This window comes from Epargyreus clarus, unplaced genomic scaffold (genome assembly GCF_041222505.1).
Source record: "Epargyreus clarus isolate Ecla_fem2 unplaced genomic scaffold, WU_Ecla_fem_2.2 ptg000003l, whole genome shotgun sequence".
Classification (NCBI taxonomy): Eukaryota; Metazoa; Arthropoda; class Insecta; order Lepidoptera; family Hesperiidae; genus Epargyreus; species Epargyreus clarus.
In genome coordinates, this window is record NW_027332211.1 from 4,519,116 (window position 1) to 4,538,250 (window position 19,135).

Genomic DNA, 19,135 nt, shown 5'->3' on the forward strand with positions numbered 1-19,135 from the left:
GCTGAGTAAGGCTTTAATTACATTGAAGAATGATTTACAACATGCACATTCTGCATCAAGTGTCACGGTGATGAATAGATGTGTCATAGTGAGTAATGTCTTACTCTTGAAAGAAAATCTTCAGTCATATTAGAGAAGCAGCTTTTCTTCTAAACTTTAAGTCAATTTGAGTGACTTAACCAAATTGATCTAGTAGCTAATGGTGGTAAGGGAGACATACCGAGGCATTCCAGCTTAGTCTTCAGGGGTAGCGGCGTATCTGTGTTCGACCTCAGGCCCCAGACCACAGAATATCCAATCCTATCCGGTATTGATTACTGCTACTCCTAGATTATGATAAAATTATTTCGATTATCACTTTCTTAACTATAGATTAAAATTAAAACGTGATTCGGTAATTGAGAAAAGGGTATTACCCTCTCGTTAAACACTGACAGTTTACAGAAGAGGGTTGTGCCTAAATAGGCAATAGGGCATGAGTGAAAACAAAGAGTTAATTAAAAATTTTACCGTTCGCCGAAGTTAATTACGTACTAATTGAGTTGGCAAACATAATTTTCTGCTTACAGTAGTTATATTTTGAACATCGATGAACGTGATTTTTGATATTCGAGCTGAATTATTTTATTAGGTTGAAAATAAATCATTTTTTATTGATCAGTGTCACTGCATTCTTTTTTTCTTTATGCAAAGGTAAAATTTAGTTTATTAACATCGTCAACCCATTATCCATTACTGCTGGGCACGGGTCTCCTCTCATAATGAGAAAGATTAGCCCATAGTCCACCGCGCTGGCCAAGTGCGTATTGGTAGACTTCACATACCTTTTAGATTTTTTTTTATAAAACTCTCTGAAACGGTATGCAGGTTTCCTCACGAAGTTTTCCTTCACAGTTTAGCAAATGATAAATAATTTCTAATACGCACATAACTTTGAGAAATCAGAGGTGCGTGCCTGATTTGAACCTCGGACCCCTCGATCGAGAGGCCGAGTTTCCTAACCACTAGGCTATCACTGCCTGTTTATTAACGCACATTATTAATACTCAATCTATCTTTAAATGTAGGCAGGTTCAAAATTTCTTAATTTTCAGTATGAAGCAATTGTCTAATTTTGATCTTTGGTAGGCAAGATTTGGATTTATGGGAGAAAAACAAACAGTCATGTAAACACAGAAAAAATATTGGACTTTTAAGACAACATTTTGTATTGATGTAATGATGTAAGAAGATGATATTTTATTTTTCACGTTTATAATTTATGAATAAGTAAAAACTGTGACTAATTAATTGTTTATTTACATTTTTTTATATTGTTGTAATGAGTCGACAACTCGGCAACAAACTGCACTGTATTCGTCGTTATTATTATAGTCGAAAGATATTATTTCTGAATATTCATATGTCGAGTATATCATGTATCTAATTACGCTTTATTGGAAATAAATATAAACAAGTTTAGTGAACGAAGGTCGGTCGTTAAAGTTCTACATAATTAAGCGAGGTTTATGATACTTTTCATTACTTCAATGCCATATCGTCGGAAGGAATGACCCAAATATTTTGTTAACCTTATTTGTGTAGTATTTGTGTAGTAAATTTGAGAAATTTCGACATTATTACGTCATGATTATCTATTAGTCTTTATCACTTCGTTTAATAATATGCGTAGGTAGTTGATAATTTTCTCAAATCTGATATAGACATACTCATAGTGTAATATTTATATTTTAAAGTAGTGATAACTTAGTGTTTGAAAAACGACGTGTCGTTATATCCTAGGCACGACCAGTTGCTAAAACGCAAGGAAACGCAAGGAAAGTCGTGAGGAAATCTACACGCCTAAGAGATCTTTGAAATAGAGGGATGTATACAAGAGCGTGTGTAGTCTACCAATCCAATTGGTCAGCGTGTTAAACTATGGCCTAAGCTCTCTCTCTTTAAAAAACGACCCGAGCCCAGCAATGGAATGGTAATGGATTGACGACAACCGCCGAATTATGGTTTACAATGTATGATGATTGGTTTCAGTAGCACTACCATGAGTTGGCATAGAAACGCCACTATAGAAATTGTAAATAGAAAACTATTGTCATTTCCTAGTGAATAACATAACTACTATCGTATTTCTTGACAACGTCTGTCAAATTAATGACTCATGGGACCGAATTTGTATGGCAATAGATCATAATTACATTCGCTAGCGATTTGATTTCGATAGGTTTTTTACGTATCGAGTTACGCCACTACGGATTTTAGTTCTACGAGTAACCACCAGAGGCGCTGTACAATTTTTCATACATTTATTTTACGCAGTCGCTAGCGAGTAATACTTTTGTAAACTCATGGTAGTGCTACAGATGCACGCAAGTTACGTGCATGGAATCGTAACATAAAACAGTTCATTATTGTACTCAGCTTTACAACTCAATTAGTATCTTACATGTTTGTAACTCAGTACCTAATGTAGCTAACATGTAACTAAGTAAATGTACCTAATTAGAACAAATTGAATTTGTCATCATGGTTTTTACGTCCTGGATAATTTTATTTTTTACAACAAAATAACAAATGAAATAATAATTAGTCAAAAATATTACATAATCGACTTAACTTTGTGAATATTTGGGAGAGCGTTTTGCACAATAAATTTACATGTAACCTAATTAGTTAATTATATCAAAATATAAACAATTATTTGTTTTCAACATTTTCCTCATCTGACCCAATTTGCTTAATCTATTGCAAATAAAATAGACTAGAGTAAAACAGGATAAATATAATGAGATATTTATCCTGTTCTACTCTAGTCTATTTGTAAACGCCGAAACAAATAAAATAGCATTCGAGTGTTCCTTATTTAGGATATTAGACTTAGTAGCGGTTGAAATTTTTGATCGGCAGTTTACTGTAATGAAATATTTTCAAAAATTGAAAGTGTGTGATCGTTAGTGCCTAATTTTTATTAGTACCTATTTAGATGTGCGTAATAGAAATTAATTATCACTTGCGTAGAAAATCGTAGGTTCTTTGTTATTAAGTTGTAATTCTGCATAAGTAGTATTCGCGTACATAATCATTAGTGACGAGTTGAGTAATTATTAATTAAGAACCTTAAAGCTCTACAAAATACCGTTTTATGAAAAAAGAAAAACCAAACAACAAATGATACTATGTAAATTTTATGTACATTAAATGTTCTCGTTACATATTATCATTTGAGCACAAGTTTAAAATAATTAATTTATACTTTAGCTGAATATAACTGTTATATATGTACCTACATTAAATGTGGATTCAAAAACGTAAAGGTTTCTGTTAGTTTTTGAAGGAAGCAAAGGGCGTATTTATTGAAAAAAAGATTATTCCACAACTGAAAATCAATAAGGTACTACCTCTTCAAGAGGAACTGAGAAGATATAATTAATGTTAAAATAGAACGCATTTAAAAATATTTCACTACACAATCTTATATATAAGATTCTCGTGTCACAATGTTAGTTACCGTCCTCCTCCGAAACGACTTTACCGATATTTACAAAATGTTATATGCATATTTAGTAGGTCTGAGAATCGGCTACTATCTATTTTTCATACCCCTTAGTGATAAGGGTTGTTCACCCAAAACATTTTTTTTATTTACATGGCAACACAACATTTGTCGGGTCAGTTAGTGTATGTATATAGGTATGTGTTTGTGTTAAATGCGTGGTAGTGTGTGTAATGTTTCTTATTGATTTATTGTACTTTCAATGCATTATTTAAAAAAATAGGATTCTGTACTTCTCTATATAAACTGTAACTCGTCCGCGTAATTTTCGTAACAAACAAAGTTTTTGCTTCACGTATTAATATATAGAAGAGACATTATTGCCTGATACTGAAAGCAATACATCCTTGCGTGAAAGCGCTTGCTTACGTAAGCGGTGGTTGATTTCCCCATGGGGACGGTGGGGTGGTGGCAGTGGCGGCTCACCACCAAGCTCGATGTGACGTATCGCGAGCTTTGGCTTTACGAAAATCGCGATGAAACGAAATGTTGTGTAACGCTTATTGTTACATTGTTGGGAACTAGTGGAAAATAATGTGAGATTTTTAGTACACCTTTTTGATAACTTAAGAGAATATTCGATATTTTAAAAGGTGGTTTTATGTTATAATATAGGGCTATGATTAAGTAAAGTTTATCAAGTGTTTTATGAAGAATGAAAATAATTTATCTATTTAAGGGTGGTACGAGTAAGACCCTATGTAGTTGCATTGTAAGAGAAATACCCATTTTATTCTACCTAATAGCAGCAGCAGTGTTGAGTACTGCTACTAAGTGTGAAGGGTGTGGTAGGGTGCAGTCACTTAAATGAGGGGATCCAACTTAGACTTAAGGAGTGGCACCGTATCTATGACAGATTTACTGCACCCGTAAGTTAAACTGCACGCATAGTTATGTTTGATTGAAAAAAAACTTAGTAATATTTTGAAGTGACTAAAATCACCAAAGTATGACAGTTTTGCCAAATTAAAATTTATAGTGGTACATATATACATTTGGATTACATTACATTGTACATTTCGTATTTTTAAAAAAGTTCAGTTCCATGAAACATTTTCTTCTGGTTTTTTCGTAATAAACATTTTGGAAAACGGATTTAACATTGTTATGTGATACACGAAATTTCTTTTGTTTCAACCACGCTCCAGAAAATTTAATAGGAAAACCAGATAGCTCGCAGACAAATATTTTTTCCCGACATAACTCCAGTGTTACATTTTACGTGTACTTTTTGCTGTTACTAATTAAAACTTTTTAGTTTTTTGTGAATTTACACGGAGCTACATATTTTGTTGATTTATTTTTGTTCACTGATACAAATGTGCAAAGAAAAACTTTGTAATTGAGTCTTTTAAAAGTGCAGAAAAGTTGAACTATCAGTGAATGAACATGGTGTGAAAGAATTAGCTTTTGGTGTCTGATTTTTCTGATTTTAATTTGCAATAGTCTACAGTTGATCGCAATGTTTCTAGCATTAAGTTTGTTCTTTGACTAGTATCAAATAACTAATGTATATCAAATTGAAACGGGTTGACTGGTAAATAATACCATAATGTATGTACGGAACATTTACAATGAAATATAAACAAATAATCAAATTCGAGACCCTTTAAATAGTACAATAGGGACTACATATTGTGGTAAGCTGACAGGGCATCACAAAATTGTCTTTATGAGTATAACTTGGTTTAATATAGGTTCTAATCCAAACAGCCAATATCTCTATTTACCTGTCGAACAGTTCTTAATTTGTAAATGAGAAACAATACAACTATGCTGCAATACAAGCCGTATAAATTAGATCTTTACAAAACCAAAATTGTAGCCCTAAAAATAATACACAAATATTTTGAGGTAAATAAGACAAAAAGTTATTCTTTTAATAAAAGGTACTGTAACACCATTAATATAATTAAGTGCGCAGCCATTATAGTCCAATTTATATCATTCGCTACTGAGTCGTATAAATTCGAGGCGAAAGATAAATAAATATTTAACCCCAACCAAGTAAGGGTCTGATAATTATGTTGGCGCGTGATTTATAACGAGAATTTCGGTTATATTATTATCGAGTTCATTATTATAATATTATGTGAACTTTAAGATTGTACTCACATTATAAAAAAAAGAAAATACTTGACTACTTAAAAATATAGTCTAATTTCATACATTATTAAAGATACTTCGCCGCCTTGAAATTGAATGAAGCCACAAAAGGCTTATTTGTAAGTTATTTTTTTGAATTCTTGACAAATAAAAACATTTTTAGAAAAAAATACAAATAAACAACTAATACTGCGTAATGTACATAATAAATAAATAATTATTAAAAATATTTTAGGGTCATTTTAGCACGGAGACGTGGCAAAACATTTTTACGCAACTATTTTAATTGTCAAAAAAGTTTGGAAAATCCAAAAGTGCACGACTCATAATGCTCATTTAATTATAAAATATAAAAAAAAAACTTAAGTCGTTCAAAATTAATTGCCGAAAAAACAGCTGTAGTAGGAAGAAGGTACTGCACAAGCGCCCCTGGTGGAATAAATGTACATAATATCTATAGATATACAGTCTTGTAGTTTTCGTTTTTTATTAATTGCAATTAAACGACACTGAATTAATTAATCATTTGCATTCAGTGACCTACAATCGTCGATTAGAATTTAAAAAAAAAATTTACTCAAATGATGGATTTTTTCACAAGTTATTTTTTCACCAAAATAGGTCAGAAAATTTTTTGACCTATTTTGGTGTTTTTTTTTCAATTCTATTGCAGTAAATCAATTTTTAAAAAGTATGGAATTAATCTCCATTAAATTATCTCGACAATAGTATGCAAAATATCTTGATTCCGTGAACTATCAAGGCTATAATAATAAAAATAGCCGCCAAAATGAAGCGAAAAAAATTTTTCGATCGTGCAGCACTCTCTGATGCTTCGCATCATGAGTCGTGCAATTGGTTACAGTTTCTTGTTAGGAGTGAGTAATCTTTACTAATCTATGCCTAATTTAGACGAACGATGCTAAAACCGTTAGGTCATTTGGGCTGTTAATGAATGAGACATACCCGTACATACGTTCAAACATTTACCCACCACAATCAATAATGTATCCTCCACAATCGGATAAAAACAAAGTTAACAATTAAGTTATTCTCCCATATTCAGACGAAGGACACTGTGATAACTGTGAAGATGTTTACTTAAATTAAATTGGTTTCCTGCTTGTTTAATGAGCAGTGATATAACTAGTTAAATTTTGATATTTACTCATTTGAGACAGTGAAGTTAAAGATAAGGTACAGCTTATATCTACAGACATTGAACGTTTCAGACGCGTTCCGTCCCAGACAACAGCTCCTATGCTACTGACTACTATAATGCCGTCCATGCCAAAATACTAAATAGAAAAATATGTTTTTGTCTACCACGGTCTCTGTTTAATACACTCTTTAACTGTAGTAAATGAACCCTGAGTCATTTAAAAAAAATAGTGCAGTGATGTGAGTGAAATATAAGGATCACAGGCAAAATGGACATCGTGTTTAATTCTGGAGATACGCCGCTGATGACACCGGATGGGTATAGCAGCATTTCTCAAGGTAAGATATTTTTTTATACATCATAATCAACTCATTACACCACTGCTGGGCATGGATCTCCTTTCAGAATGAGAGGGATTAGGTCATAGTCCACCGCTCTGGCCAACTACGTATTGGTAGACTTGCCTACTTTTGAAAACTTCAGGTCTGCAGGTTACCCCACTATGTTTCCTTCATCGTTAGAGTAAGTGATAATATATTTGTAATACGCACATATGCTTGGGATTTCAACGAGTATCTAAAGTATTTAGTGGTATATAAGTATTCTTCTTTGCATTCGTTTATACCCATTATAGAGGAAAAATCGTGTAGATCTATGCGTGTACGGAAAACGTTTTATTTGACAGGTATATTCAGGAAAATCACTATATTTGAGTAAAAATATTATTTGGTAAGAGTAAGAGAGAGAGAAAACTTATTTCTTGTTACGTTCAAAGCCATTACATGCCTTAAAATTTGCCTTCAGAAGATATTTATTACTGTACACTTTTCATGTATTTTTGAAAATTAATTAATTTGTAACACTGTCCATATACACATATATGTCCATACATATGACATATACACGTATATGTCCTAAATGCGTCATTAAACTTACTTTCCCACGCTGCAACAACGCAAAGATGTCAAAAACCAGTTATGAAGTATTTTCTGTCTGGACGAAATTCTACAATATTGCATTATCTGATCAAAATCTACATAATCGAATAAACTATTGTATACATTTTTAATCCGCTAATTAAGCCTATTAATAAGCTAATTAAGCCAGCGCTCTAAATCCGTCTGCCACAGAGCTGTATATCTTGAATCGTTATTATAAGCGCTTAAGATTTTCAGAGAGGATTTATTAATAATAAAATGTTTTTTATTAATAATAAAATATTGTTGTTAGTTCCACCTTTACTTTACTAAACATGAAACTTGCACCTTTTTGCGAGGTATCTATTTAGTAATACGAGTAGTAGGTAAACACAAAGATTTTCACAATGTAGGTACATCAAGTTTTGCCACTCATACAAATTACGTTAAGCAAAAAGAATTGGGAGGAGGTTGGTACATTTTTCAAACATTGTACTTTTTAACCCTGTTTCACTCACCGAATTAGCCGTTTATTGTAAGCCTCTGCAGTAATTAAAACTGAGTTAAAAGGAAGATAAAAGGGTAATCCTTATTTATCATCTAAAACAACCTTGTCTGGGGCAGGAGCCAACTTTGTTACGAAGATATTGTAAGATATTCGGAGGAAGTTGGCAAAAATGTAAAAATAATTAGGATCTTCGTTTAGGAACCTGCTTGCTAGCAGATTGCGCCAACGGGCTCTTAATTATCATTGTTCTGTCGCAGAACAGATGAAGATAAATCTTTTAAATTTGTATATGAGATTCCGCTTCTTTGGTTAAGAATCGCAAGATTGTGAAATTGCTAGTTTTATATTTGACTTTGTTCGTTTATGATTGACAATTGGGAACCTTATATGTGCAATAATTCTTCCACAGTGACATTTATCTGATACTTGTACATATATGCTAATATATAGAATATAATATGTAGTCATTTTTTAGCAAACCATTTAGCAAAGTTGTGTGAAGACTATATGTGAACCTAACACTAAAATATAAATGTATTCTCTCTCTCGCTATCTTCCTTGCATATTTTTGATACCACAGAGGCAACTTTTTCAGGACTTTCAGCCAAAAAATGTAAGACTTAGCGTTACGTATACCGACTACTAATATATTAATACTTGTTTGTATTAGCAAGGTATATCGTAGGGTTAAATATGTATATAGGCACAGTCTACGGCGTAGCCAATGGGCCCTACGCTTTCCACAAATGACCACGAAACAGACCCTTTGTAACTCCGGTTTTATTATTTACTTACAACATAAAACAATTATCATTGTAAACTTTTATTTTTCTTACATTGTTAGTATGTATGTGTAAAATCTTGCAATTTTAATTTAACCCACTTCCCGGCATCCCATTAAGATGAATTTTAGTATGTACTTTCGATTTGCATGACAGTGCAACGATAGCTGAGCGGCATACTTTTATTAACATTATTATTTTTTATTTTTTCTAAATGACGTTTGTATATTTTTGAAGGCGCATAAACCATACATAGAAAAAGTAGGTTTTAATAAAACATCGGTGAAATAGATTGCATACTAACCCACGGAAGCTCCTTTATAAAGAGAAGAAATCTCAACTGTATAAAATAGTTTACGAACAGTTTATATCACAATTTGTAGAACACAAAGTGAATTTAGCTCGCTTTGACTGTTTCAAAGCCTTACATGTACTTTATTGCAGAGTACCCCTTTATAGTTCCTTGAATAATATTGCTTGATAAGTTATTCAACGTTGTTTGTAAAAAGGTATAATGTAAAAGAAAGGTGGAAAAACAATATGGTTCTATTACTTTCTGCAAGAGTCGATGATACTATTAGTGTATCTTTTTATATTACGTCAGCTAAATCTCAATCTAAAGGTTGGGCAAGTCTATGTCGAATTTAATTTGCCTAAATTGTAATCGATTTAGTACTTTGAGATAGCAGTGTATACTTATGACTACCGGTTTCATTCTTGGAGGCAACACTGATAGTATAGTTGGAGAATAACGTTTTCTACAAACATAATCTTACAATTAGATCTATATAGTAGGTTTCTATGTATTAAGGACAAATTGTTAATGTATAAACATAAACACTTAGACCAGCAAATAAAGCCTTCTAAATTCAGAAGCCATTTAACTTTATCCCTTGAAGTGCCGGAAACAATAACCGTTTATAACGCGGACTGCTAACATTCCAAATTATACAATGGTTTTCGCAAATCTAATAATATCATCTCACATTTCTGTCTAAAGCAACCGCCTAGATATTAAACGCTGGTATAACGCTTTCTACGCTCAAAGCCCCAACGATAGAATGGTAGGTATAATAACGAGCACACGAAAACCTAGACTGAAAATGCTTTTTTATAATATAGAAGAAACAAATGAACTACTGCTGCTTATGGACATAATCAACCTTAGATACAATAAGAGTCTACCGGAGGTCGGCCGCAGTTTCGTTGTTACCCCTGAAGAGTAAGTTGGAATGCCTTACTTATGTATTTCTCCTCACCTCACCCTTCAAACCTGAATACAACAGCGGCGCTTAACACTCCTATTATTAGGCAGAAAGGTACAGTTATGATGCCTCCAGAGGCTAACCACAGAATGTTTTACTACCTTTTCACTTCATTAATGCGAAATACATTATGTAGGTACAGAGGTGAGAATCATCATACCTAAGCCCTCTTACCCCTCAGAACGGAATGGCGACCATTGTGCCACGTGCCCAACTCCATTTGTTTACTTTTTTCTATTCCAAATTGTCATATCAAGGAGCAAATTTAGATATTTTACACATGTTACGCGTTGATCGATAAAGGAAAATGAGTGGGTAAAATTGCGCACATGTCTGCCCTTTAGACACTTGTCTCACTACTAACGTGGTACTATCGTCCTTAAATAATATTATATAGCGTCAACCATGTTTTCCATTCTATACTATATTATATAGTAGCTGTCATACAAGATTCACTGTTGTATAGACGCCATGATAGATGGATCCTGACCTAACAGCAGTTACAACCTAGTTGTTTGGAGTTGGCTTACATTGAGGTCGGGGTTTGAATCCCAGTAAGTTCCCTAATTTTTCGATATCATAAGCATATAAGGTAATTATGACTTACTTTAACTGTGTTGAAATACATCGGAAATTTACCTGTTTACTATATCTGTAAAAAAATCTAAGAAGAATTCACGAGGTCTTCAAACCTGTATTAAGGTGGACTATAGCCTCTCTACGAGAACAACGCTAGGTTCAGTTGCTAGGTAGCGCTGAAACTGAAATGAGTAAGTTATGATGACGATTATAATATCGGCCTTACAACATCCTTCAAACCAGAACTGAGAACACTATCCGCTACTATCAGACATAGCTGCAAAGCTAATAATATCTTAAATACCTTCAGTGAAGCAATCGCCTAACAGCCCCTAAGTAACCCCTTTATTCCACCCGGCTGCCTACACCTCAAGGTTGCAGATAGTAATTTCGTAACGTTTTTATTAAACCCGGAGCGCGGACGTTACTCGGCTTGTTGGTTCACGAAATTATGTCTCGTTTACGCTTGTTACACTGGGACGAGATGTTTATGTTATTATTTTTTATATTATTGTTATTATGGAAACGCGTTATTTTTTTTTCAAGTAATATCTAGGGGTTTGAAATGACCTCTCGTACGCGAGGTACAGTAGTCCAATCCATTTAGGCACGTAGTTCTCATTTGTATGTGACTATTAAAATTTAATACTTTTACACTGTGCCACAAGCAGAATTTAAATTTTGTATTTAATTTTGTGTTATTAACCGAACGAACGAAAAGGAAAACGAACGAAATTGGAACGATAAAAAGAGATTCTATATGTGGAGGTTCGCTATATATGTACGTATGTAAGCTGTTTTATTGCCATATTCTGATAGAATATTTAATATCAGAATACATATTATATTAGGGCTGATTTTAGAGTGTTAGTTACATTACATGGAACAGGAAAATATCGTAATTTATCGGGTAAAGCGAAAAAATCTAAGTCTGTGGATGAAGTTGACGTCTTCGCGATCACGGCAGGGTGACTTTGAAGTAGATAATCTCTTCCCCGAATCATCTACGTAATGCTTAATTATATTTATGTTTTTTTACACAGAAATATATGTCAGAATGCTGAGCCTTGCATCTGAACGATCTGGAAATGCCAGGTCGCGTTCCTGCATAGTGCACCAACTGCTTTCGGTTCCAACAAAGCGGCACACAAGATAATAATATATTCGGAGCCGATGGATTGGATGGATAAGTCGACACGCCATCCAGTAGGCCGAGTGTGAGTTTGACAAATAAAATCAATTAACTTCACCATCACGTTAATGAGTCAACTTAACGTTGACAGTAAGCATGTCAATAGCGAGTGCGAGTTATCAAAATATTGTCGAAAAAAAATTTGGTATGCTCACTTCGAAATTAGTACGCATCTTTTTGTTATGTTGTCAAACTTGAGTGTCGGCGAAGCGCCAGTTTTTTCGCCGACAGTAACCCAAACAAATTAAATAGTTCTTCCGTTACATTTGAAAAGCATGTAACTCATGTATTTCTTCATTTGTTCGTATTATTTTCGGAATAAGTAACCAAACCAAAAAGTCAATCTTAACACATGTTCTACGAGGAAGATAAGCGTCACTTAAAATTGTATGCTTTATGTTCAACGTCAGAATAGCACTATTTCACTTTTAACCCTACGAGTAAAAGAAACGGGAATAAAACATAAACAAAGCAGCGTCGTGCGTCACCAAGCTTGTTTTTTGCAAGTGATTTGGCGTGCATAGGAACAACCTGTTGCATTCTTTTGAAGTTTTGATTGTAATATATATAACAATGAAAACAAGTGCGACTCAATTCGAAATGTTGGTGAACTATATGGCAGAGTGAGTATGAAGTAATTCTTTATTTGCATTGTTTTCGAATCCATAATAATATTCATGCGGAGCGTCATCGTATGCACAAGCAATTAATTTAAACTATATTTTGTTTAAGACACGGTGATTTAAACAAACCACAAAAAACCCCACAAGGAAGGATAACAAATATAAGAAAATGGGAAGAGCTCACCCATCTTTTAAACGGTGATCCCACAGGAGGAAGTAAAGGGACTGAGAAGTGGAAAAAGGTGAGCATAATTTATTAATTTGATTACACATGATTGGCTTGACTTCTACTTTATTTTTTCAATTCATACTTAATATTATGCATTCTGGGATTAGGTACATATTTTTTCGAGGCGGTCCAGCTTAGTCCTCAGGGGTGGCGGCGCGTCTGTGGCGGACCTCAAGTAGTAATATCTAAGCCTATCTAGGGTTGATTACTGCTGTTCATAGGCAGTAGTAGCCACATGCCATTGGGTGGACTGCATGCTAGCTTGGTACTCCTATATTATAAAAAAATAAAAGTACATTTATAATTTATTGATTTATGCATGGGTTTAAGGTATGGAGTGATTTAAAAAATAACACCAAAAAGAAGTCTGCTAAGATAAATAGAGCAGCTTCTGGTACTGGTGGTGGGCCTGCGCTACAGGCAAAGCTAAGCAACCTGGAGCTCCGGGTTTTGCAAATAATTGGTGTCCAAGCAGCTACTGGGTTTACAGATGTGGTTGAAGCTGGCTTATATGTACAGGTGTGGTTCTCTGACTTATATATATTACTTAATAAATGGTCATCTCAGGAAGTCTTTGTTTACACCATTTTGTTTATGTTTATTTTGCTTCTGTGTGTAAAAATATGTACAATAAAAGGGAATGGTAGTTAATATTTTTATCAGCTAAAAATAATGATATTATTGCAATTATGTAATAAATAATATTTTTATAACAACAGGCACAAGATGAAGACCCAGACCGCACTCTGTCGTTAACACCAACTCCACATACTGCTGTTGAGCCAGCTGAGGAAAGCCCAATTATTAACATAGGTAAAGTTCTTTAATGTTGGATATTTAACAAAAAAAAGCTTTGTCAATAAAACTATTACCTACCTATACGATAGGATTGAATAAATATATTATTGACCACAATCAACAGCTGTCTCTTCGGTGATCTTGTTTGCATTTACTATTATCATCAGGAATTATAGGCGATTTGAAAACATTTGGCAGCAGGTTGGCAACTAACATATATTTCTATCAATACTCATAGTACTAATAGTAGAGTAGAGGCTCCAATTAAGTACAGTTACATTCACACTCTTTAGTTCATACTTAGCTATTTAGCAGTACAATAATGTAACATTATTTTTACAGATCCATTTGAGCCTTGGAATGTGCCGGGACCATCCCAAGAGATGACAGTTGCCTCAGTGCCCCCCACACAAGTGGAAGAGGAAAATGTAATGGATGCAGCACGTGTAGTGGAGGCAGTATGTGACACCCCACCACCAGGACCATCAAGAGTCCCAGCACAGCAGGGTCAGACCCCACGTGGTCGGAGAAGAAGGACATCCCGAAGGGTCATTGGTTCTCCACGGCACCGGAGGACCCAAACTCTTATGGATAGGGTAGCACAAAACTTTCTCCATACTGATGATGAATGGAGAGAGTTGCTTATCCATAAACATGCAGAGGAGATTAAATTAGAAAAGGAACGATTAAGAATTCGGGAATTGGAGTTGCAGACACAGCAAAAATGGCAAGAGATTGCCTCAAGTGCTGTGGATGTTTTACATAAAATAAGTAATTCAAAACTCTGCAAAGACTGAAGCTTATTTATGTAAATCGATCCTGGCTCATAACATTTTTGTTATGTATGCAATTCTTATTCAGTCAACTGAATCCTTAATTACAGTCATATTTTGATTCAATTGTATAAACATAAAATTCACAGTTTATTTGAGATAATTACATGTATATAAAAATATAGTAGGCATAGATATCATTCAGTTATCATTATTTTTATTAATTATTTCTATTTTGTTATGTTAATTTAGTAGAAGATTTGATTATTTGATATGTGTTCTTAGTTTATTTAAAGTATATTTATGAAGGAATACAATTAAAATATGGAGGTTATTTTAAAAAATATATTTTTAATCACTATGCTGTATAAAACTTAATACTAATCGATCTCTGTAGGCTCTTCCTCTTAATAAATCCGTTGCATACCTTCCACCTGTATCTTCTATAACTTCAACTGGTTCATCTTCGGCAGTGTTATCTATAAAATAAAATATTTATAAAGTAATGTCAGAATTGTATTACTTACTACTTTTTACATGTAATTTACACATTCGGGAATAAATTTCAAAATCTTTTCAATTCTAAGGATAATAAGAAAATAGGGGTTTATTATAATATAAATAAATTTACCAATATTATCCGGTTCAGGTACATTAAAATCGATTGCCATATTATGGAGCACACAGCACGCTTCAATGATTTGGGCACATTTTTTAGGCTTATAGTGCAAAACTCTGTCTTTGCACAAGCACCTCCAACGATTTTTTAGCCTTCCAAATGTATTTTCAATACACACTCGGGCTGTGCCATGTTTTTGATTATAGAGTGCCTGGCGTGTATTAGGCTGTACATTTAAAAATGGGGTCATCAGCCATGGGCGAAGCGGATAGCCAGAATCTCCTGTAATATTTAAAAATTGCATTATGTCAATACATTATTGGCTTAACATTTTACCATAGTTTTTTTAATTGAAATGCATCCAATTCACTAACAGTTTAAAGCAAATAAGAGAGTAATGTACAATAAAAAAAAATGAAAATAATTACCTAAAAGCCAACATATTTCACCACCTTGATGCAGCGATTGCATGTATTTATTTAAACTGCTATTTTCCCATACAAATGAGTCATGGTTGGCACCTCCAAACTTCGCGTTAACATTTGTAATACGGCAATCACTATCACAAATCTGGAAAATAAATGAGTTTTATATGATTCACTGACCCTGTGGGATAATAAGTTTAATATAATTTTATTACCAGAAATACATATACCTACCATTTGTACATTGATCGAATGATAATGTTTCCTGCAATAATAAAGTTGCTCTTCTTCTGTTGGTGGTGAAAATATTCTAAAGTGACTGCCATCAATACAACCAACAATGCCAGGTAAACCAAACTTGGCATAGAATCTGAAACAAATAATATAATCAACCTAAAAACAAAAATAGTAGAAATTATGAAGATTTTTTTGTAGGAAATATTTACTTCTACTTACTTATCAATAACTACTCGTCTTGCAGCTGGGGTGGTAGGGAAATTTATATGTTTCCGTAACATTGCTGGGTGTATGAGTGCTTGAGTCACTTGGTGTATGTACACACTGCACATTTTCTGCGACAAACCCTTGGCCACCCCTACCGGTCTCTGATAAGAGCCAGTGGCAAAAAAAAATAACGCAACAAGAACCTGTAATAATAAGTCATATTATATATTATAAGTGAGAAATCTAGTAGTATTTGAAACCATTGTTTTTTAAATATATCTACTGCAAAAAAACATTTACCTTTGTCTCTACACTGACACGTTGTGTAGACTTCAAGTTTGTCAAATTTTGTAGGTCTTCGCATAAAGATAAGAAAGCTTCCTTCGTCAACCTATATCTATTTCTAAATTCTATATCACTAAGATCTTCTAGGACGTTAACAGACGCTCGCAAAGACGCTCTTTGCCTACGCATATAATTTCGTTGATCTTGCGCTTGAGCAACCGATATCATCCTCCAGGCTAAAAAACTACGGCTTGCTCTACCCCTTAACAACAAATCCGACACGAAAAAACTCATTTTAAACAAATAAACAAAAAACAAATTTAACTTAAAATACGTAACTCTTGGTTTCACTATATGAAATGCAAGTGAATGAAATACTTAACACAAATAGTTGAGTTTACGTACACAAACTGTCAAAACACAACTCACACTCGCGCATGACTGCTCAAACGTCAAAATACTTAACATAATAGTTAAATCACGTCACGACGAAATTAGTTGCGTTAACCGAAATGCAAAATAAAACTCGCACTCGCACTTATTGTTTTCGTAACTTTCCGCTAGAGGCGCTGACTAAGATTTCATACAATTTGAGTTTTTAGACGTAAACGCGATAGTAAAGTAAATGCCTGATAAAACTCACACTCGGCCCACAGGTCAATTGTTACCTCTCTCTCAAAAACAAAACAATAATCATAGTTCTTATATTAAAGGCGATACTTGCAACCCCACCCGGAGTTACCCGCTCCAAAAATATATGGTCTACTAAAATAATTATTTATGAACGAATTTAAATGGAAATCATAAAAACAAATTAAATAGCCTCAACTCAAAATTAATTGCAAATAATAGCTCGCGCCGTTATATATATAAAAAAAGTGTGTGTGTGTCAGCTACGACGCACGATTGGAGTTTACTCCTTACGAACGATAATTATGATATATATGTATAATAGAAAAAAAGGGTAAATGAACGCATCTGCTAAAATGATAAGAGAAACAAACATATATCCGTAATTATTCGGATTATTTATATTACTTCAAAAATAGAAATGGGTCGTAATAATTTAATATAAGTATTACAAAATATTATATAAATATAAAATATATTTAATCAATTGATTAAAAATAATAATAATAAAAACACTAAATAAAAGATCTAGCTGTTCGTATTTAAAATGTATATTATTCATAAATGTAAACGATAAGCTTACCAATTAACCGCATCCATGTGTTTTTTGGATTCTTCTTCATTATCATCTAAATCAATTTCTTGCATATTTTCAAATATTTTTTCAACTTTAATCACTTGATGATTTGTTTAGTAGTACATAAAAATACAAAAATCAATGCATAGAAGTACAAGAAAACTTTAAAATCAAAACATTAAAACTTGATGGTTAGGTTGCTGTTTATGTACGTTGTATATAGATGTATATATGGGCGCATGGGTATAATAACGCCATCTAGTGGCAAGTTTTATAAATTGTAAGTTTGCAAGTTTATCAATCTATGTATTTTGGTTCCAAATATTATAATGGTAACTTAATATAATTGTTTATATTAAAGTAAATTTTAATATAATATAATTATTTATATTTAAAACAATGTTAAACGTTTTATAACTTAAAACTTAATAATTATAATTTCTTTGCCATCTATAAAATATCCTTGTTGCAATTTACGGATGCAATTTATATGAGACTCAATAAACATGTTATTATATGTAATTTGGATTGTTTCTGAATGTTTTATAATTCTAGAATTCATTTAAAACGTATTGCTAATTTTATATAACTTATTTTGAACATAATTCATTAGCAATAATTCTGTAATAAATATTAAATAATACTGTTTTGATTTTGCCCGTTTATCGTTGATAGATGGTGCTGATCAATAATGCATCCATATATAAGTTAAATTAATATATCAGTAACTTACAAAAGCCTCTTTATGTTAAAAACTTATTTTGCTAATATTATATCTTATTCAATTGCTTACTGATTTTATATGTTACTCTTCTTTAAAAACGTTCATAAAAGATTGTTAATCACATTATGGCGCCAATTTTCATATTTTTCACAGTGTTTATAAATGATCAAACCTATAACTTAATTTATGCAAAAATGTAAACAAATTAGTTAATAACGTTTTAATGTTTTATATATTGCTAATTATTTTTATTGTAATAATTACTTTCATATGGGATTTGCACTTACTGTATTTTAAATTAATAAAAGCACTCTTGATTCATATTTTGGTTAAAAACGCTACTTCCTTTTTGAGAGGATATGATGATTGTAATAAAAAGGAGGGATTGTAATGGATACGTTGCCGCCCAGCGACATGTATACATGTCCGAAACGAAATGTACCGTAACCGTCCACGGACATGTATACATGTCCGAGTTTAGCACCTTCGTATTTGGCTTATTTTAAACTATCTATGTTTTATTTGTGGCTAAAAATACTTTTAATATGTAGTCTGTGAACCTATTTCACCGATACAATGCATTCCTTCACGTCACTAGTACAAAAAAATAAAATTATGACATTTCTATTCAGTGACTTCACTGGTGTTGCGCGTAAAGTGTGGATATATATGTTTGTCTCTTTCTACGTAACGCCTCAACTTTTCGTGTTACACTTGATTTTACTCCTCATAAAATTTCCGTACCGGGCCTTATAACTCAAATCGTTTCTTAAGGAGTAAACTCCAAAAAATATTTCATAAATAAAAATCCTGTTCTCTTTTGGTTGACGTGATAAACCTGAAATGTCACTGAATGAGGTTTCGTTATATTCTACTTTCTAGAAATCAACAAATTGTACATAAGTACTTAAAATACGCTTTCTTCGCTCACAATCCCACATTACGAT

At 32.9% G+C, this 19,135-nt stretch overlaps 2 protein-coding genes across 8 annotated transcripts in view; both read left to right on the forward strand.

The window, feature by feature from the left end:
- Positions 1 to 19,135, forward strand: part of kcc (solute carrier family 12 member kcc) — a 479,479-nt gene that overhangs the window by 221,785 nt on the left and 238,559 nt on the right. The window lies entirely within an intron of this gene.
- On the forward strand, positions 12,213 to 14,990 carry LOC140750612 (uncharacterized). Its single transcript, XM_073084266.1, has 4 exons — positions 12,213 to 12,684; positions 12,794 to 12,926; positions 13,633 to 13,726; positions 14,054 to 14,990. Exons 1-4 carry the CDS (start codon positions 12,635 to 12,637, stop codon positions 14,506 to 14,508), a joined length of 732 nt encoding a protein of 243 aa, XP_072940367.1. The 5' UTR covers positions 12,213 to 12,634; the 3' UTR covers positions 14,509 to 14,990.

What these genes read in the sequence shown, in the direction of transcription:
- LOC140750612 (XM_073084266.1), top strand. Translation starts at nt 12,635, where the DNA reads ATGAAAACAAGTGCGACTCAATTCGAAATGTTGGTGAACTATATGGCA. An exon ending in GGACTGAGAAGTGGAAAAAG is followed by an intron (nt 12,927 to 13,632) that starts GTGAGCATAATT and finishes TTATAACAACAG; the next exon opens with GCACAAGATGAAGACCCAGA. An exon ending in AAGCCCAATTATTAACATAG is followed by an intron (nt 13,727 to 14,053) that starts GTAAAGTTCTTT and finishes TTATTTTTACAG; the next exon opens with ATCCATTTGAGCCTTGGAAT.